The sequence below is a fragment of the Psammomys obesus genome, unplaced genomic scaffold, assembly GCF_907164565.1.
Source record: "Psammomys obesus unplaced genomic scaffold, mPsaObe1.curated_primary_1811, whole genome shotgun sequence".
Taxonomy (NCBI): domain Eukaryota; kingdom Metazoa; phylum Chordata; class Mammalia; order Rodentia; family Muridae; genus Psammomys; species Psammomys obesus.
This window is the reverse complement of record NW_026596109.1, coordinates 15330001-15352296: the sequence shown is the minus strand read 5'-3', so window position 1 is coordinate 15352296 and position 22296 is coordinate 15330001. Positions and strand designations below refer to the sequence as shown.

The window sequence follows — 22296 nt, the reverse complement described above, 5'->3', positions numbered from 1 at the left end:
TAGCACTTGGGATGCAGAGGCAGGTGGATTTCTGTGAGTTGGAGGCCAGCCTGGTCTACAAACTGAGTCCAGGACAGCCAGGGCTACACAGAGAAACCCTATGTAAAACAAAACAGACAACGCCACCCCCCCCAATACAAAATAATAAATTCCAATCACAGATATTTACCCATAATCAATGAAACCATATAACCGCAGAAAGACTTGTGAAAACAGTTCATACTAGCCTTTTTCATCATAACCAAATAATGAATGAATGAAGAAATGAATGAATCAAATGACATATGCAAAACAGTGAATAAGCACATGTAGTATATTTAAACAAAAGAATATGATCTGTCAAAGCAAAACAATGAAGTACTAAGACATGTATTCAACATGACTGAGTGTGAGAAGCCAAACACACAATGGAACTCCATTCATGTGGAATCCCAAATGAAACAAACCTAATCTATAGTACTAGGAAGAGGTACCTTTTGGAGACAGGGACTGGTAGGGGTATGAGAGAACTTCCTGTTGTGGAAAACCTATTTCGGATGATATGAAACTCAGCATTGAAGACCTGTGCTTTGAGACAGGATCTCATGTATGCTAGGCTGGCCCTGACCTCCTTACATAGCTGAAGACGACCATGAACAACTTATTCTTCTGCCTCCACCTCTTAAGTGCTGGGATTACAAGTGTATATTTCCACGCCTGGTTGGTTTTATGTGGTGCTAGGAATTAAACTCAGGGCTTCATACATGTTAGGCAAACACCTTCCAAACTCAGTTACATACCTAGGCCTTTGTGCATTTTATATAAATTATACCTCAAAAGACAAACAGGTATATTGAATTATAGAATGCCCTTTGTGGATTTAACACAAAAAAATTCAAATATGTTTACAATTTAACTTTTTTCATTTGGTGGTACTGGGATTGAATTCAGGACCTCCCACACTCAAAATAAGTACCCTACCACTTAGTCCCTAAATGAACTCTTAATTATTTTTATTTTACTTACCCCAAGGATATATTGACAGGAGTGAGGTTCGAGCATATACACAGTAACAGCATGAGGAGAATCTGATTCTTTACACCTAAAATACACAGCACTTTAAGGAACTGCTTATGTCATAAACAAACAAACAAACAAACAAACAGGTATTTTTGTTATTCTACTAAGCTATAAAAATCTTTAAATGGACCTAGCATAATTTAACTTAAATAACACAATTTAGTAATTATTTAGATATATTATTTATGTCTTATGTAAAACTTTTGTTAATAAAAAGTGGGTAAAAGAGAAGGATTCTACTTACTTTAGTTTTACAGTCACCTGTCTGGGTTTGTCAGTTATATCACAAATGTCCCCATTTCCATAAAAATGCGACACCATCCTGAGTGGGAGAAACATACAAGCTTTATTACAGTCTCTCAATAATTAGATTAACTATAATGAGCAGGTGAGAAGGTTACATCACAGAGTCAGATTCTATAAAGAAAATACAAATTAGAGAAACTCTGTACTATCTTTCTTAATGATGTTCATATTACATATAGGTCAGATTCAACGTTTTTGGAGCTTGGTGTGGTACCTCAATACCTCCAATACCAGCACTTGGAAGTATGAGGGCACAGGACTGCTGTGAGCTTGAGGCCAATAAAGCTAACAGCAAGATCTTATCCCAAGCAACCAAGCAACCAACCAAAACAAAGTAATAATAAAAGTTACTCTTTGAAAGGTATCCACTTCCTCAGCCCAGCTTATTATTTAATGAAACAATTCTTCCTTTCTGTTTTCCATCAAGCTAATCCCATTAACACTCTCCTGTATGTGATACAAAAAGCAAGGCTCTGCCAAAGTGTAGCTTTTTTTTTTTTTAAGATTTATTTATTTATTATTTATACAGTATTCTGTCTGCATGCACACCTGCACGCCAGAAGAGGGCACCAGATTTCATTACAGATGGTTGTAAGCCCCATGTGGTCGCTGGGAATAGAGCCTCTGGCAGAGCAGAGCAGTGCTCTTAAACTCTGAGCCATCTCTCCAGCCCCCAAAGTGTAACTCTTAAAGTGAGCAGAAAAGCTTTACGTCTTTTAGTCACACTCTTCTAGGCTTCAATAGTGAGCATATGATGGCATAAACACTTTTTTTTTTTTTTCAGGAAACACAAACTTAACATAATTTGCCTAATACATTGAACACTTACATAGCTCTATTTTAATTTTCCTAACTTTGACTTTGGCTATCCTGAAAAGTCAGTATGAAAAGAATTTCTCAATACTTTCTGTTTCAGGAAGAAACAAAAGTTAACATATTTGAGAAGGGAACAAGAATTAATATCTTTTTTAAGCTCACTGGATATGGGACTACAAGAAAAGCTGAAGCATAGTTATTCTTGAGAAGAAAGATTAACTTACTTACTTCTGGTATAATAAAATAAACCCACATAGCACAAAAGAATTGTGAGTGCTACCTCAAAAAAAACCTAAGTAACCGGGTAAATGATAAAGTATATCTAACAAGTTAAAAACTTACAAACACAAATGCTTTAGAACAGCCCCAATTTTATTTTATCTTCTTTTAATTTTATTTTATTAGTTTATTCACTTTGTAACCCAGCTGTAGCCCCCTCCCCCCTTCCTCCTAATCCTACCCTTCCCTTTTTCTTCTCCTATGCCCCTCCCCTTCCATCTGACCCTAGCCTATCAGGTCTCATCAGGACTGCCTGCATTGTCTTCCTCTGTGGGCTGGTAAGGCTTCTCCCCCCTCAGGTAGAGGTGATCAAAGAGCCAGCCCATGAATTCATGTCAGAGATGGTCCTTGTTCCTATTATTATTTAATGAAACAATTCTTCCTTTCTGTTTTCCATCAAGCTAATCCCATTAACACTCTCCTGTATGTGATACAAAAAGCAAGGCTCTGCCAAAGTGTAGCTTTTTTTTTTTTAAGATTTATTTATTTATTATTTATACAGTATATTATTATTATTATATTATAGTAATATATTATTATATTATACAGTATATTATTTATACAGAACCCTCTTGGATACCAAGCTGCCATGGGCTACTTCTGTACAGGGGTTCTAAGTTATCTCCATGCATGGTCCTTGTTTGGAGTATCAGTCTCAGAAAAGACCCCTGGGCCCAGATTTTTTGGTTCTATTTCTCTACTTGTGGAGCTCCTGTTCCCTCCAGGTCTTTCTATCTCCCCCTTCTTTCATAAGATTCCCTACAATCTGCAAAAAGTTTGGCTATGCATCTCAGCATATGTTTTGATACCCTGCATGGTAGAGTCTTTCAGAGGCCCTCTGTGATAGGCTCCTGTCCTGTTCCCTGTTTTCTCCCTCATCTGATGTCCATCTCGTTTGCCTTTCTGAATGAAGATTGAGCATCTTACCAGGGTCCTCCTTTTGATTAGGAACAGCCCCAGTTTTACCTGAATGAAATCATTGTTGGAAGTAGAGAGATAGGTCAGTGTTACAGCACTTGTCTAGCATGGATGATGTTTAACCATGAAGCCCTGGGTTTAAGCTCCCTCACTATACAGAAGAATAAAACTGGGTGCTCAGAGGTTAATAGCATTCACTGTTCTCCCAGAGGACCTGGGTTTAATTCCCAGTGTCCATGTGGCAGCTCACAACTGTGTGTAACTCCAACTTCAAGGAATCCAACACCCTCTTTGGGTCTTTGTGGGCATATGGTGAGCACACACATGCAGGCAAACACTCATACACACAAAACAGAAATAAATAAATCTTATAAAAAATAGACAACAAAACCAAACAAAAAAAGGAGTCATTGTCATGGACATTACTGCCAACCTTATATACCACCACCATCAAAGGCAGCGATTAGTTTACTGCATCTTACTGCGAGGCTAGGTTATTTTATTTAAATGTACTCACAATCTTTTAAGACAAGTAAGGCTTACACATTATTTAATTTCCCTAATTATTACTACTGAAGAGCCAGACAACCAGCATTTGAACCCAGGTACAGGTAGCCTGACTCCATAATTTGTGGGGTTTTTTTTGTTTTGTTTTGTTTTTTATGTTTTTGAGACAAGATCTCTCTATCTAGCCCTGGCTGGGATTAAAGACATGTACCACAATGTACAGCTCATGACTATTTCATGTTCTTGAAATAACACTGACCTAAAACTTAACCAGTGTGTTTAATCTTTTTTTTAAAGACAGGGTCTGTCTACATAGCTCTGTCTGTCACTATGTAGACAGGCTGGCCTCAAACTCAGAGATCTCCCTGCTCTGCCTCCTACATGCTGGGGTTAAAGGCATGCAGCATTATGCCGCTCTGTATATTTAAAATTTTAATCTGGCAATATTTTGAGTTTTTCAAGTCCAAGTAGATTATAGCCCTCAACATAAAACCAGATATACAGAACCTGATAGAAGAGAAATTGAGGAATAGCCTTGAACGCATCAGCACAGGAGACAACTTTCTGAATAGAATACCAATAGTACCGGCACTAAGATAAACAGTAAGTGGAACGCCATGAAACTGAAAAGCTTCTGGAAGGCAAAAGATACTGCCAATAGGACAAAATGGCAGCCTATGTAATGGGAAAAGATTTTCATCAACAGACAGCTAATTTACAAAAAAATAAAAAAGACTTATGAAACTAGGCATCAACAACCAAATAACCCAATTAAAAAAATGAGGTACAGATTTAAACAGAGAATTCTCAATGGAGGAATCTCTAAGGGCGGAGAAGCACTTAAAGAAATATTCAATATCCTTAGCCATCAGGGAAATGCAAATCAAAATGACTTTGAGACTCCATCTTAAACCCATCAGAATGGTTAAAATAAAAGACACTGGTGAGAGCTCATGCTGGTGCGGTTGTGGGGCAAGGGCAATACCCCTGTGTTGCTGGTGGGAGTGCAAAGGTAATCATGCTATAACCCATAGACTCCGAGAGGCTAGGGGAGGCATGGATCAAGAGGGGATGCATGGATCTCCCAGGGAATAGAAAACAGAGAGATTTCGAGGGTGAACTGGGGCTGGGGATGGGAACAGGAGGGATCAGATGAGAGGAGGATGGAGGGAAGAGACAACTGGAATTGGGGCGCAATTTGGGGGTAAGGAGAAACCTAGTGCAATGAAATATCCCAGAAATCTATTGGGGTGACCTTATCTAAGATTCCTAGTACTGGGGGATATAGAGCCTGAATTGGCCATCTTCTACAACCAGCAAATATTGAAGTGGAGGGATTGGGACACCAACCTGGCCACAAAACCTTCAATCTACAATTTGTCCTGCCAGCATGAGGTGTTGGGTAAAGGTGGCACAGAATTTGCGGGATTGGCTAAGCAATGGGACCCACTGAGACCCATGCCATGAGAGGGAGCCCACCCCTGATGCTGCCTCGAGGGCTAGAAACCAGACGACTGATGGCCAGGAGACCTAGGATAGAACCAAACATGCCTGGAAAAAAACAGTCACTGAAATGATGCCTCATGAGATTCTGTTTTACTCATGATTGGTGCCTAACCCAATTGTCATCAGAGAGGTAACTGATGAAAACAGATAGAGACAGAGTCAAACATTAGGTGGAGCTTGGGGGAATCCTGCTGAAGAGGGGGAGGAAGGATTGTAGGAGCCAAAAGGAACAAGAACACTACAAGAAAACCCACAGAACCAACAAACTTGGGACTCAGAGGGGCTCCCAGAGACTGAAGCAACAATCATGGAGCTTCCATGGGGAAGCTGCCTGTATGTTAGGACCCTGCACATGTTATAGTTGTGTGTAGCTTAATGTTTTTGTGGGACAGTTTCTAATGCTTTTTCCTGCTTTTTGGTACCCTTGTTCTCCTACTGGGTTGTCTGACCCAGCTTTAATATGAGGGAGGTGCCTAGTCTTCTTGCCACTTACTAGTCCATGTTTGGTTGATATCCCTGGGGGCCTGCTCTTTTCTGAAGGGAAATGGAGTAGTTGATGGGGAGGAAGGTCCTCCTGGCCGGGATGGGCCTAGCAGGAGAGGAAACTGTGGTCAGGATGTACTATATGAGAGAGTAAGTTAATAATAAAAAAAGGGGCCCTCAAAAATACTTTGAGTTTTTAAAATCCTATTGCTCAGTTTTAAAGGCAAACAGTCTGTACCTGACTGTCTGGGTGCCATCGTCCTGAAGATGGTAAGCTCTAGCGGTATTTTTCTTAGCCCATTCAATGTGCTCTTCTTGGTTCCATGTCCCCACAATCACAGAAGTTTTCCCATTATCTTTGTCCTAGTATATAAAAAAATACACAATTTTAACATTAGTTAATTTCTGTGTGTGCGCAGTTGTCAGTCTTGGCATCAGGAACCTTCGTCAGCTGAGCTATCAGGTGCCTCTTATAGTGCTGGTGGTGATGCATGTTTGACATGAGTAAAAAGGCCATTCTGTAAGACCCAGTCCTCCTCCTTATTCATTCCCTGGATAGTGATGTGATGATGTCAGTCAAACTGAGGAAACAGAACTTTAAATGATCTTTATTCTGTTTCTTTGAAAAATGTAATTTGCAGCTAGCCTAGCTCCAGATGTAGTAATATCTTTTCCCTTTCCTATCTTTTTGTTGTATCAATTCCTTTCTGGAAACGTTTTTCCTTTAGATTCTTCTTTTAAAAATTATTTGTCATCATGCATGCACGACATAAACATGAGTGAAGCCACATGTAGTAACAGTGCTGTGGAGGTAGGCCAGGAGACAACTCATGGCAGCGGTTTTAGCCTTCCACCACCGGATTTGGGGCTCAGGGTTAGGTTGTCAGACTTACACAGCACATTATTTCATGTAATGAGTCATTTTGCCAGAACCTTGCTCTTTGGGTTCAATATCAACACCTCACCCAAAACCCAAAATTTAATTTCTCATACCTATTTTATTCAATAACATACCTACTGCTGTGCTGTTTTGAGAGGACCTGTGCATACTGGGGAAGTGCTTTACAACCAAGTTACAGCCCTAGCACCACTTCTGTGATTCTGTTATGAGCTGAATGTATCTCTTCCAAAATGTGTTGGAAACCTAATTCCTAAAATCACAGTATAGGGAAGTATAACCTATTAGGGGATATTTAAGTCTCAAGTATCTTTATGGCTCTGAGTTTAAGTTTCACCCTTCTTTTCTTTTTTTTTATTCTTTAAATTTTTTTATTAATTACAATTTATTCACTTTGTATCCCAGCTGTAGCCCCCTTTCTCGTTCTCTCTCAATCCCACCCTCCCTTCCTTGCCCCTCCCCTAGTCCACTGACAGGGGTGGTCCTCCTCCCCTACCATCTGACCCTAGCCTATTAGGTCTCATCAGGACTGGCTGCATTATCTTCCTCTGTGGCCTGGTAAGGCTTTCCCCACTCAGGGGAGGTGATCAATGAGCTAGCCACTGAGTTCAGGTCAGAGACTGTCCCTGTTTCCCTTACTAAGAAACCCACTTCGACATTGAGCTGCCATAGGCTACATCTGTGCAGGAATTCTAGGTAATCTCCACGCATGGTCTTTGGTTGGAGTATCAGTCTCAGAAAAGACCCCTGGGCCCAGATTTTTTGGTTCTGTTGCTCTTCCTGTGTAGCTCCTGTCCCCTCCAGGTTTTTCTATCTCCCCTCTCTTTCATAAGATTCCCTGCACTCTGCCCAAAGTTTGGCTATGAGTCTCAGCATCTGCTTCTATACCCTGCTGGGCAGGGTCTTTCAGAGTCCCCCTGTGGTAGGCTCCTATCTTGTTCCCTGTTTTCTCCCTCTTCTGATGTCCATCCCCTTTGCCTTTCTGAGTGAGGATTGATCATCTTACCCAGGGTTCTCCTTCTTGATTAGCTTCGTTAGGTGTACAGATTTTAGTATGTTTATCCTATACTATAGATCTACTTATGAGTGAGTATATACCATGTGTGTCTTTATGCTTCTGGGATACCTCACTCAGGATGATGATTTCTAGCTCCCAGCATTTGCCTGCAAATTTCATGATTTCCTTGTTTTTAATTGCTGAGTAGTATTCCATTGTGTAAATGTACCACAGTTTCTGTATCCATTCCTCAGTTGAGGGACATCTGGTTGTTTCCAGATATTGGCTATTATGAACATGTTTGATCAAATGTCCTTGTTGTTATAGTAGAAAAATTAATTATGTGTATGGATATCTTGCCTGCTGCCCATGGGACCAGAGGAGGATGGTGAATCCCCTAGGACTGGAGTTACAGTGACCATGTGGTGCTGGGAATTGAACCCTGGTCAGAGCAGTTAGTGCTCTGAAATCACTGAACCATCTCTATATTGCCCCAAGCTCTCTCATCCTTTTTTTTTTTTAATCTTGCTTTCTGTCATTATATGAAGCAAGAAGGCCCTCACCAGATGGCAGACAATTTGATAATAGAATTTTAAATATCCAGAAATGTAAAATCCAGCTTCTTTCATTTCAGTTATCCATTATGTAGTATGCTGTTACAGAAGTACAAAATGGACTAAGATGCCTTAACTCTATACTTGATCTTCTCCTTCCCTCTCTACTTTTAAATAAGAACTCAGAAGTTTTACAGTCTCCACAAGTCATTTGGTGGTACACTCATTTCTGTATGAAGACTATACAGAATCCCTTTCCTGATTCTGCCTTTACTATTAAAAAAAAAAAAAATCCTACCTTTTGTCTTATAAAAGTAAGCTCTGTCCCCCTTCTCTCCTTATTCCTTGTTGTCCTTCATATTTTATGTAGATAATCATGGCTGGCAATAATATACTTCTGATTAGTAGTACAGAAAACCTGTGAAGCAGCAAGTGAGACACATAGAACCACTTCCCTGGTAGACTTTATTGCCCAATGGAGAAGAGCTATTTCTTTCCTTCCTTCCTTCCCTCCTTTCTTTTTCTTTTTTGTCCCAGCAATTAGGCTTGTTAATTACTAGACAGAGATTAGAACAGCAAAATGTCTAGGAAGCTACCTAGGGAGCAAGACTGCCTGAGTTTGAATTCCTGTCTTATCATTTCTTGCCTATATAAAACCGTCGTTTTCATTCCTGAAACTTGGGATAACAGAGCTGACTTTTTTGAGTGCTCTGAGAGTTAAATGAGTTAATGTATAAAGTACTTAGTCCCTGGCATATAGTGAGAACTACGCTTGTTAGCTGTTGTCGTTATCTTCTGAAGCACCTAGTGGATCTATCAGATAGGTTAAATGACCTCAGATAAATTAAATTAGGTAAAGTATATGGGAATATATTAAGTATATGGGAAAAGATTCATTTTAATAGCCATATTAACTGGTTCAACTTTCTGAAAGGCATTTTTTTCAATGTGCATACTTTGATGTAACCAAGTAGACTGTTAAAAAAAGTATACTGGGCATAGTGGCACTGCCTGTAACCCTAACACTCAGGGGGCTAGAGTAATCAAGACATCCTGGTTAATAAGACCTAGTCTCAAAAAACAAAAAGAAAGAAAGAAAGAAAACCAAAACCAAAGCCCCCACACAAAATAGACCCCAAACAAAAAATTAAAATCTTCAACCCAATTCACCCCAAATCAAATAACAACAACAAAATCCCATAAAAGTAGACTGAGATAATTGTCTAAAAGGTTTATTAAAACACTTTCATAGTGGAGTGGGGATGTGGCTCAGTTTGTAGAGTACTTGCCTAGCATGTATAAAGACCTGAGTTTGATACCTAGTACCATACAAAAAAGGGGGCATAGTAGGGCATGTATGTAATCCTAGCACTCAGAAGGTGGAGGCATGGATCAGAAGGTCAAAGTCTTTTCTAACTGTAGAGGGAGTTTGAAGGTAGTTTGGTTAGAGACTGTATCTCAAAAAACAGAAGATAAAATGTTACTTTCTTTCAGCTGAGAAAGGCGGTATATTTACCAAGTTTGATTAATTTTGTAATCAATGTACTATCCTACCATTTCCTAAGGATGAACTAAATCACAACAGCTCCGAAAGCTTATTAATCTACCAGGCTCATGGTAATCCAAGAATACAGGTAGTAAATAAGCAATGTTCCTTCAAGATGACTGAAATCAGTTAATACTAAGTTTCCCAGTTTCTAAAAACTGGGAACACTCTGGTATATAATAGTATTTTCATATTAAAATCATCTCATGATTAAAAGTAATATTAATGCCCTTTCTTCTACAGATTTTAAAGATTTAGTTTATAAAAATTATGTATATATGTGTATGTTGTACACCTGACTACAGGCACCTGGAGAGGTAAGGGAGGCACTGGATTCCCTAGAGCCAAAGTTATAGGCAGTTGTGAATAACCTCTTAGAGTTACTGGGAATCAAACTGGGGTCCTCTACATGCTTAACTGATGAGCCAAATCTCCAATGTGTCACAGACTTTAAAAACTTTAATCCAGGACTGGTGATGCAGTTCAATGTTAAGAGCACTTGACATATCCATGAAGCCCTGGGTTTGAGCTCCAGCACTGCAAAACAAATAAAGCACTTTGATTTATCCAGCATTAGAATGATATAAATGGTATTCTATACCTCATGATATTGATGTACATGTTTGCCATAGCAGAATTCATATTTCCACCAACCAACACCCTAAAGGAAGGAAACAGATAACGTTATGCACAGAGAAGGGAAACTGGTGTAACAACGTAGGAAGTGTATATAACTTTTGTGATTTATAAAATCAATAGTGAGGTTTAAAATGAAAACAAAAAATAAAACAAAACGTGGCCAGCCTGTTCTACACAGTGAGTCAGGCCAGCCAAGGCTATATGAGAGTCTCTGTCTCAAAAACAAAAACGAAACAAAACAACCGCCCCAAAAACAAACAAACAAAAAAAGACAATAGTAATAATAACACTAACATAAATGCAAAGATTACTGCTGCATGCTTTTATAAAGTACATAAGATAAAATTTTCACCTTTGTGCGTATTTACAGTGGTCTCAAGAGTGAGAAGCAAATGTTACCTTTTAAATTTAGCTCACTGAGTGTAGCATAACCGAAATGTGAGCAATAAGGCACTGATGCCCATTCTAACAATCAACCCAAAGCACACAAGACTGCCCCTGGAAAGGCCAAGCTTTTGTGGGTATGGATTAGACTGTAGAGAAGTGCAGGGATGAGACTCTACAAAGAGAATGTCCACTGGAGAGGGCATGATCCTACCATTTCTCTGTAGGCACTTTTGTTCAGTGCTCCCAAAGATTATGGGTTAGGTAACTGCCACATATAAGGTTGTAAGATAAAAATTTTAACTACAGTTTCACTTTCTTACCCCATGAAAGCAGTAAGAGCCACTAAGAAATTCCTTTATGAGCTGGTCATCTGTTAGCTTGGATATGTGGGTTGTTCCAACAGTGAGCACTGGCTGAGAGCCAACAGCAATAGGTTTGTGGATGGCTGGAAATCTTTCTTCTTTAGCTGATGGTAAATCTTCCTAAAATGAAGCAGATATGTTTATGAGCTTCATGACATGTTTTCTAGTTACAGCTTGTTACTACCTTAAAATCTAACAGAAATCTGGAAAAGTTTTTTTTTTTTTCTCCCACTTAATTTTAATGTTTTTAAAAAGGGGACTTTGTGACAACAGTGAAAAGTCTAAACACTAATGTCAGTTTAACCTCCAGGTAACAGGTATGCTAATCCTCTGGCACACATAGGGAAATTTTCCACGTTATGCATTCTTCTTGTCTTCCTTTTGCCATGTCCTCGAAAGTTGCTAAGCTTTGTACCCTTATATTCAGTTTAGTGCAAGTCACTAAGGGTAAAGCTAAGGTAACAAGTAGGGTGAAAAGGAGTTGGCAGGGAATAAATAGGATCACCAGTTACAATTACTCAAAAGTAGCTGAATCTGGCTGCTGCTCTGGAGGAACCTGAAATTTACCATAGTAGATCCAAAGTAATAAAGGCACACACAACTACAGACTCATAAAGGAAGGGTAGATGGAACTGAATTTGAAGAAGAATTGAAATGTGAAGACTTTACCAAGAATAAACTCATGTTCAATCCTTGAAACGGGAATAATTTATGACTTAGGTATATGCTTTGTGTTTGTGTGTATATATATGGATGAGGATTTGAAGAAAAGACCCATTAGAGGAAACAATGTAAGGCTACAATATTTAAAACTAAAAAGATCACCAAGCATTTTTATGATGGGAAACTATAGATAAGAGGTCCTGACTTTGTCTTGCAACTATAATGCAAAGGTAGTTGTGTGTGTATGTGTATGAGAGAGAGAGAGAGAGAGAGAGAGAGAAAGAAAGAGAGAGGGAATGTATGCATTCATGTCCAAGAGCATAAAAGACTGAATCTAGGTCCTCACAGCACTCAGGTATACTTGAGTCCCAAGTGACCATAGTTTTAAGTAATTACTTTAGGAATTTCAAGGAAGAAGCCATTTCAGGGACAAACTTGAAGGCAAAGAATTACTACAATAAGGAATTGTAGTAACCAGGTCAGGATATGACCCCCCCCCCCAAAAAAAAAGACAAAATTGGGGTGGAATGAAAATGTTATTTGTCAATAAAGTTAATAAAATAAGATCTGGTAGTTACCTGAATATTAACACTGAATGAAGAAGAAATAAATTTGAACTAGCATTAAATAATGAGTATACTGATCATAACTGAGAAGATAACTTGCACAAGTAGAAAAGTAAGTAAGGAGTTCCCTGAGCCATTTACAGTGGATGTCCCGTCTCCTCCTTCAGTTGCTACAGTGGCTGTCACTTCACGGACTGTGGCTCTCTGGCATCTATCTCCGCTTACAGAAGTCCTTGGATGGCCATTCTCTTAGAAACTAAGGACTACTCTTTTTCATACACTCAGAAGAACAAAGGTGTTGTTTGTTTTGAATGGATGCTAGCCAAGTGTGCTAGTCCATGCCTCTAATTCTAGTACTTGGGAAGTAGAGGCAGGAGGTTTAGGAATTCAAGGTTTTCCTTGGCTGCATGATTCATTAGAATATGAGGCCAGTTTGGGCTATGAGAACCCCTGCTCAAAACACAAACAAAAGAGAAAAAAAAATAAGGTTCATACAATTTTACTATATAATCCTATCCACACTCAAAGCCTACTGACAAACTATTTCTTGACACTCTCTTAAAGGTAAACATTAAACATAAAGGAGACAGTCCTATGTCCTAAGGGGCCTAGGTCTAACAGATTAAAGTAATAACCTAAAATACACAAGATCCATATTGAGGTTAATGAAGAAAACAGCAGAGCTTTTACAGAGGGACCCTGTAGCTGAGCTATGGGGAAAGACGGCAAAAATGCAAGCACAGCTTTACTGGTTCTTTTGAATAGGGCAGCCACTCTCATTTTTAGGGACAACTTACTCAAATAAGAACAGAACAAATGGGCATGGTGGCCCATGCCTTTAATCCCAGCACTTGGGAGGCAGAGGAAGAGGCAGGTGGATCTTTGTGAGTTCCAAGGCCAGCCTGGTCTACACAGTGAGTTCCAGGACAGCCAGGACTACACAGAGAAACCCTGTCTTGAAAAACCAGAACAACAGCAACAAAACCAAACAACTAAAAACAAACAAACAAACAAACAAACAAACAAAAAAACTTAACCAAAATAGAACAGAACAATCCAGGCTGGAGAGACGGCTCATCTGTTAAGAGCACTGGCTACTCACTCTTCCAAAGGATCTGGGCTCACTTCCTATGATGGCTCACAACTGTCTGTAACTCTAGTTCCAGGGGCCCCACTTCTGACCTGCAGGGGCACCTGGCGTGCATGCACACACACAAGGACAATAGTTTTTGTTCTTGTTTAAGACAGGACCTCATGCAGACCAGGTTGACTTCAAACTTGCTTCATAGCTGAGGCAACTCTTGATCCTCTTACCTTACCATCCCATGTGCTGGGAATATTATAGCTGTGTGTCACAATACCTTGTTAGAACAACTACTTTTGTGGTAGAGTTTGGAAAATTCCCCAAGTAAGTTCTTAACAGTCTATTAATCTCCCTATCAATATACTCACAGAGGGAGATCAACAAAATTCTTCAATAGTTAGATGTTTGTAAAAGGAAAAAAAAAAGCGTGCCAAAATTTGATCCAAACTTAAAAAGACATACCAATACACATTTTAAGGCAGTGGCTTTCAATCTGTGGATCTCTAACTCTTTGGGAGTGGGGGGATCACATATCAGATATCCTGAATCAGATATTTACATTACGATTTATAACAGTAACAAAATTACAGTTATTAAGTAGCAACAATGTAATTTCATGGTTGGAATCACCACAACAAGAAGAACTGTATTAGCGGGTTGCAGCATTATAAAGGTTGAGAACCACTATTTTAAGGCAATCATCTCTTGCCTTACTCTTTATCTCTTTACTATTATCATTATTTTGGTTCTTTGAGACAATATCGCAGGCTGGACTTGAACTTGCTATGTAGTCAAGTGTGATTTCTGATCCTCTAGCCAGAGCCTTCCAAGTGCTGGATTATAGGAGTTTATCACTATGCTTTGCTTTCTTTTAAAAATAAGTTGTTTTTACATATGTTTGTATGTGTCTGGATATGGCATGTGTGGGTAGCAGCCTCTAGAGGCTATCAGAGGCTACTAGACCCCCTGAAGCTGGAGTTTTAGGTAGTTGTTAGCCACCTGATGTGGTGCTGGTAATGAACTTTGGAAGAACAGGAAGTGCCCTTAATTGCTGAGCCATGTTTCCAGTGCTAACATGCCTGGCTTTCACATACACATTTTTATTATTTTTTAAACTTATTTAGTGTGTGTATGTGCATGTGGAAGTTAGAGGACAATTTAGATAACTTAGAAGAGTTCATTCTCTCCTTCTGCCTGCTGAGGCCCACCAACACTGAGACATGTTCAGACCTTACCATCTAACATATGAATAGCCATTTTGTCTTTAGTCTCCATCTTGATCATAAGGTGAAATTAAGTTCAAGTTCTCAGGCTCTGCTTCCCTACTGATTAATATGCTGACACTTTGTAAGTTCAGAAAAGCTCTTATTTCGTTATGTCTCTACGGTTTCATTACTCAAACTGTGTACACTTTGTTGCCTGGACATTCTGTAAAGTCCCCAACTGATATGCTGCCCTCCCCTTGCTTACTTTACCTAGTTATCTGTTTGTTATTGGTAGTGGTTTTTCTTATAAAAAATGCCTGCTTTAGACACAGACAGGTGTCACAGTTTCACTCCTGAGCCTACTGTGCTCCTGACCACAGTCAGTCTAGGGGTGTACATTCAATATACCACCCAGAACTGACTGAGATCGGTGTCTGAATGGTTTGTGTGGCTATTGTTGGACTATAACAGTATAAAGTAAGTTCTGGGGATCAAACTGAGGTTATCAGGCTTGGCAGAAATCACCTTTACCCACTGAGCCACCTCATTGGCTGATCCTGCTTTTTTTTTAGATAGCATCTCACTATATAGCTTAGGCTGGTTAAGAATTCTTGGTTCTCTAGCCTTAGCGTCTTGAATGCTAGGATTATAGGCATGTACTATCACACTCAAATGCAAAGCATTTTGACTGACATCATTTTAAAGTTTCTGTCAGTACATGGTACTGTAGCACTATTAAGGGGAAGTCTAAAGACCATTCCACGTACTTAACACAGCACTCAAAATAAGCTGGAATTACTGTTATGTAAAAAGTAATGCTTACTTCTTCCTTCTTTCAGATTGACACATTTTTCTGGTCACCTCATCCACAATGAACCCAGTGATAACTTTTATATAAAGTATAAAAAAGGTATTCAAAAGAGAGGCTGGAGAGATGGTTTAGTGGTTAAGAGGGCTTCCTGCTCTTCTACAGCCAAGTTTAGTTCCCAACACCCTTATCAGGTGGTTCCCAACTACGATTAACTCCAGCTCCAGGGGATCTGACATCCTCTTCTGGCCTCACCCCACACACATAGTATACACACATTTTAAAAAGGTGTCCAAGTACTCAGAGGTTGGAGAGATGGCTCAACAGTTAAGAGGACTGGCTGCTTTTCCAGAGGACCTAGGTTCGATTCCAAACACCCACATGGTGACTCACAATTCTCTACAACTCCAGTTACAATGCTCTGTTCTGGCCACTGTGTACACGTAGGGCACAGACATACATGTAGACAAAATACCCATACACATAAAACAATTTAAAAAAAATATTTAAAAAGAGAGAAAATAGGTCTTATAGATAAGTTATTTTTAAATACTCGATAGCATTCTAAGCATTACACAAGAAACTACAAACACCAGAGTAAAGAAAGCCCAGCTGTTATCCGTGTTTCCATGTAATGTAATAACTATATATAAAATTACTACTTTTGCCATGGTTATGATCAAGAACTGAACAAAATACAAGACCACAGAAGTGAAGCAATTATCTTTTTAGAATAATGATCTTGGCTCCCGAAATAAGGGCACTGAAACTATGTCTTCAAACATAAGTAATAGTTATGGAGTAAAAGAATGGGAGGCCATAAGACAATACAAAAAGAAATTCAAAGGCAAGAAAGTCATGGTCCTTTCAGTAAACTTTAAGTAGTTCAAAATGGCTGAGAAGCGGGTGTGTGCCTATAACTCTAGGGCATGGGAGGTGGAGGGAAAGCTATCTTCAACTCTATAGTGAATTCAGCCACCCTGGGCCTTAAATTACTCTCAGAACAGATCATGGATTCAACATGATACTATTCTTAAAACAGATCATGGACTCAACACATAACCAGTTGTTCACTTCAGAACACTGTTATCAATTGTGTGGATTAGAAAGAGGATTTATAAGGAGATTGGGGTTTTGGACCTAGAAAATAATGAAGTCTGGAACCACTGACAGGACAGACTTGAAAAGCATTTAGGACAGAACAATGAAGGCCCTTAATGAATGGTTAGAGATAAATGAAGACAGGAAGAAAACAATTAAGAAGCAGGCATGGCAGAGGGATGTTGATTTTTAAGTTTGAGGTCATCTGGTATACATAGTCAGCCTTAGGCTACCCAAGGCAACAAAGTGAGACAAAATAAACAAACCAAATAAAAATCAAAATAAACAAACCAAACAACACTTAGGTTTTTTTGGTCAGTTGCATAGAGAACAGTTTGTTTTGTACACTTCAAGGAAAAAGTCTGTGTAAGAACTATGCCTGTTCTAAGCATAGTACTTTAAAAAATATGGGGAAAACCAGGGGTAGTGGTACATGACTTTAATCCTAGCACTTGGGAAGCAAAGGCACCTGGGCCTCTATGTTCAAGGCCAGCCTGGTCTAAATAAGTGAGTTCCAGGCCAGGCAGGGCTACCAAAAGACCTTGTCTCAAAATATAAAAGAGAGAGAGAAAAAGAAAGAAAGAAGGAAAGAAAAGCAATAGAGAAGATAAAGGCTCTTAAAAAACAAAACAAAAAAAAAAAAACTGACAAATGGGATAAATCTGAAAAATGTATGTGGCCACACCCAACAGGTAGATGATGTGGGAGGGCAGTGTATCAAGAAGAGAAGGAAGTTCACAGAGACGGTTAATGGAGAGCAACAAACAGAATGCAGAGAGATGGAGCTAGGGCTGTTGCCTTAAAAAAAAAGAAAGAAAAAGCTCAGTTGGAACAATTATTTAAAAAATTAAGAGGATATTATGTGTGGGACCGGAGAGAGAGATCCATAATGAAGATTAATTGCTACTCTTTCAGAGGATCTGGGTCTTGTTTTCAGAACACGGTAGCTTCCAAGTGTTTGGAATTCCAGTTTCCAGGGTGATGCTTCATTTTGGCCTCCATAAGTACCACACACACATGGTTCATATACATATTATGCACAAAAATAAAATAAAATTAACATAAATTGTGTAATTGTGACTGTCAGAGAATGTTAAAAATTCTATACAAATTTGCACTCCTACCAGCAATGGAGGAGTGCTCCCCTTGCTCCATCCACTTTCATCCTTGCCAGCATGAGCTGTCGACTGAGTTTTAGATCTTAGTCATTCTAGTGGGTGTTTTAAGATAGAATCTTAAGAGTTGTTCTGATTTGCATTTTCCTGACGGCTAATATGTTGAACATTTCTTTAAGTGCTTTTCAGTTATTAGAGATTCTGCTGTTGAGGATTCTGTGTTTAGGTCTGTACCCAATTTTTAATTGGGTTATTTGGTTTGTTGAGTTCTTTATATATTTTAGATCTCAACCGTCTGTTGTATATGGGGTTGGTGAAGTTCTTGTCCCATTCTGTAGGCTCCCATTTTGTCTGTTTAATGACATCCTTTGCCTTACAGAAACTTTTCAGCTTCATGAGGTCCTATTTATTAATTGTTGATCTTAATACCTCAGCTGTTGGTGTTCTATCAGAAACACCCTATGGTCAATCTGTTCAAGGCTCTTCCCCACTTTCTATCAAATTTAGTGTGTCTGGTTTTATGTTGGGGTCTTTGATCCATTTGGACTTGAGTTTTGTACAGGGTAGTAGACACAGATCTATCTGCATTCTTCTGCATGCAGACATCCAATTAGACCAGCACCATTTGTTGAAGATACTTTCTTTTTTCCATTGTACAATTTTGGTTTCTTTGTTGAAAATCAAGTGCCCAAAGGTGTATGAATTTACTTTTGGGTCTCTGACTCAATTCTATCACTCAACTTGTCTGCTTTTATGCCAATACCATGTGGTTTTTATTACTACTGCTCTGTAGTACAGCTTGAAATCAGGGTTGATGATGCCTCCAGAAGTTCTTTTATTGTACAGAACTGTTTTAGATGTCTGAGGTTCTTTGCTTTTCCATAAGAAGTTGAATATTGTTCTTTTAAGGTTTGTAAAGAACTGTGTTGGACTTCTGATGGGAATTGCACTGAATCTGTAGAATACTTTTGGTAGTATAGCCATTTTTACTACTTAATCCTACTGATGCATGGAGATCTTTCCATCTTCTGCTATCTTCTTCAATTTCTTTCTTCAAAGACTTAAAGCTCTTGTCATATAGGTCTTTTACTTGCTTTGTTAGAGTTACACCAAGATTTTTTTTATTATTTGTTGCTACTGTGAAGGGCGTTGTTTCCCTAAATTCTTTCTCAGCCCATTTGTCTCTTGTGTAATGGAGGACTACTGATTTTTTTTTTTTTTTTTTAGTTAATTTGGTATCCAGCTACTATGCTGAAAGTGTTTATAAGCTGTAGAAGTTCCTTGGTAGAATTTTTGGGGTCACTTATGTATACTATCTTATCATCTGCAAATCATGATACTTTGAGCTCTTCCTTTCTAATTTATATCCCCTTAATTATTGGGAATGGATCTACCTCAAGACCCAGCTATACCACTCTTGGGCATACACATAAAGGATACTCCAACATACCACAAGGACATTTGCACAACTATGTTCATAGCAGCTATATTTGTAATAGCCAGAAACTGTAAACAACCTAATGCCCCTCAACCGAAGAATGGATAAAGAAATTGTGTTACACTTACACAATGATTATTACTCAGCTGTAGTAATGACATCATGAAATCTGCAGGCAAATGAAATGGAACTAGAAAAGATCATCCTGAGTGAGCTAACCCATACCCAGAGACAAACATGGTGTTTATTTACTTATAAATGTATATTAGCCATAAAATAAAAGGTAACTATGCTATAGTCCACAGACCCAAAGAAGCTAAGTAACAAAGGCTCAGGGGCACACACGAATCTCACTGAGAAGGGAAAATAGAAAAGACATTGTGGGTGGGCAGGCGGGGGAGGGGTTATGAATGGATTGGACCAGGGTGGGGATGCGGACAGGAAGGATGAGGTGTGAAAAGGATGAAGGAAAAGAGTACTGGGAGAGACAACTGAAATCAGAAGTGTGTGTGTGAGATCTCTGGGATGAGCTAGAAACATAGGGTAGTGGAAACTCCAAGGAATCTATGGGGGTGACCAACCTAAGTCTCCTAGCAAGGGGATATGGAGCCTGAACCAGCCATTTCCTGGAACCAGGCAAGACTTCCAATAGAGAGACTGGGACAACAACTCAGCCCCAAACCTTCGACCTACAATCTGTCTTGACTACAAGATGTGCAAGGGTAAAGATGGAGTATAAATTGAGGGAATGGCCAATTAATGACTAGTCTAGCTTAAGACTCATGCCACGAGAGGGAGCCCATCCCTGATACTGTTACTACTACTCAACTATACTTGCAGACCGTCATCGGAGAAGCTTCACCCAGCAACTGATGAAACAGATCAAAGAACCACAACCAAACATTAGGTGAAGTGTTGGTATAATATTCTTGTGGAAGGTACCCTTGTTCATTCCAATGCTGATTTCTCTCCCCCACTATCTGGTTTCAATACAGACACTGCATTGTGATTCTTATTCTAGGCATCACCTGTCTCAAGTTTGTGTAAACACGCCATTTGTTCTCTATATTGTCAATTAAACAACCAGCCCCAATGCTGTGCAATGGAGAGTATAGGGTGGAACATCCTGGTCGGGAGGGGAGAGAGAGGAAGAGGAAGGAGGAGCTGAGAATCCACAAGAGAGGTCTTGGAACCACATGGAGAGATGAACCAGACCTAAGATACGACTAAAAGCAAGTATAGTGCGGGAAATCTGAATGTTAGGAAACTATGTAGGCTTGGAGGTTTAGGATGGAATAACTATTGCCCAGCATTGTGCTCTAGGTTAATTAAATAAATCCCAGTCTCTGTGTGGTGATTTGGGTATACAGCTTGTTTAGGAATAACCGCTGCTTAACTAAAAGATATATCAATGGTAAATATTAATATTCAACAACAGCGGAACTTGGGGAATCCTATGGAAGAGGTGAAAGGATTGTAGGAGCCAGAGGGGTCAAGGATACCATAATGACTTCTACAAAATTAACCAACCTGGGCGCGTAAGGCCCACAGATGCTGCACTACCAACCAAGGAGCATCCATGGGACTGACCTAGGCCCTCTGCACATATGTACCAGTTGTGCATTTTGGCCTTCATGTGGGACTCCTAACAGTGGGAGCAGGGACTGTCTTTGACTCTGTTGCCTGCCTTTGAGACCCTTTACGCCTACTGGGCTGCCTCATGTAATCTCAATAGAAGATGAACCTAATCATACTGCAACTTGACATGCCAAGATTGGTTGATATCCATGGGAGGCCTCCCCTTTTCTGAAGAGAGAGGGAAAAGGAAGAGTAGATGAGGGGTGGGTGGGAAGGACTGGGAGGAAAAAAGGCAGGGAAAACTGTTGTAGGGATATTAAGCAAGTAAGAAAGTAAATAAATAAATTTAAAAAATGATAAAAATTCTGAAAAGTATAAAACGTTTAAATTATTCAAATAATTATAATTAAAATTTTGAAGTTGAAAAAATAATTGCCACTATTATGCTAGAGAAATTAATTAACACATTGGTACAGGTTCTGAAACATGAAAAAGCAAGCAATGAGAAAGTATGATTAGTTAACTCTCATACCTCTTTATTTCTCCTAAATGGCACCCTCAGTATCTCTTCCTGCTGCTCCAACTGTCTTAGGGTGAGGGGTTTAAATGGAGATCCTGGCAAAGACTGGCAGAATATGTCATTCACAGGAGAGGCTCTGAACCTATTCAGCAGAAAAACAGTACCAAGGCTAAACAGGAATGCTTTAAAGCACATGTGCACTGTGTATCTACAATACTGAATGAACATCTTACCTGTATTTCGGATGACTGCACAAGAGTGGTGTCAAAATGACAACTTCATATTCACAGGTTGTAACTTCAGCTACTGAAAGTATTTCATGCTTAGATTCAGGATGGCATATGTACATCACAGTGCTTGACCTGGGTCGATTCTGTTTCAGACTACAAGGTGTACCATTTTCCATTCCCACAGGATAGTAGGGTGTCACCTGGCCTTCAATATTTTTAGTGGGAATCTAAAAAAAAAAAAAAAAAGTGTATGACAGAGTTTTCATTAGAAATGTAAGGTGGGTTTGAGGATGGGGGAAGCATTTATTTAAATAAAAAACTACATTTTATTTGTAAAGAGAAAATTTCTGTACTTTCAAGTCAATCCTAATGTTCTGCTTCTTAAATTCTTAGTTGAAACATAATACAGAACAAGCTATTTGATGTTAAAATTAATATGTTAAGTCAATGTATATTTAAGTACAAACACGATTAATATGAGTTATTCTCAATAGTTCTGAAGACACAACTAAGATAGTAAATGAAAAAAATTAGTATACTGGGCTGCTAAGCTCTTTCTTCACTAAACTTGTAGTGAGTGGTGTTTATGATTCTGCACGTTTCAAGGCTGATTTCCGAGTAGGGCATATAGTGATAAGAAAGAAAAGAAAAGAAAAGAAAAGAAAAGAAAGAAAGAAAGAAAGAAAGGAAGGAAGGAAGGAAGGAAGGAAGGAAGGAAGGAAGGAAGGAAG

At 39.1% G+C, this 22296-nt stretch overlaps 1 protein-coding gene across 1 annotated transcript in view; it reads right to left on the bottom strand.

The window, feature by feature from the left end:
• The window catches only part of Erlec1 (endoplasmic reticulum lectin 1), a 34888-nt gene that overhangs the window by 2247 nt on the left and 10345 nt on the right, over window positions 1–22296 (bottom strand). Inside the window, exons 7-13 of the mRNA XM_055629070.1 lie at window positions 21569–21792; window positions 21348–21477; window positions 11216–11377; window positions 10471–10530; window positions 6113–6237; window positions 1304–1381; window positions 1006–1081 (exon numbers count right to left, since the gene is read on the bottom strand). Coding sequence (XP_055485045.1) covers window positions 1006–1081; window positions 1304–1381; window positions 6113–6237; window positions 10471–10530; window positions 11216–11377; window positions 21348–21477; window positions 21569–21792 — 855 coding nt within the window. The remainder of the gene's footprint in view (window positions 1–1005; window positions 1082–1303; window positions 1382–6112; window positions 6238–10470; window positions 10531–11215; window positions 11378–21347; window positions 21478–21568; window positions 21793–22296) is intronic.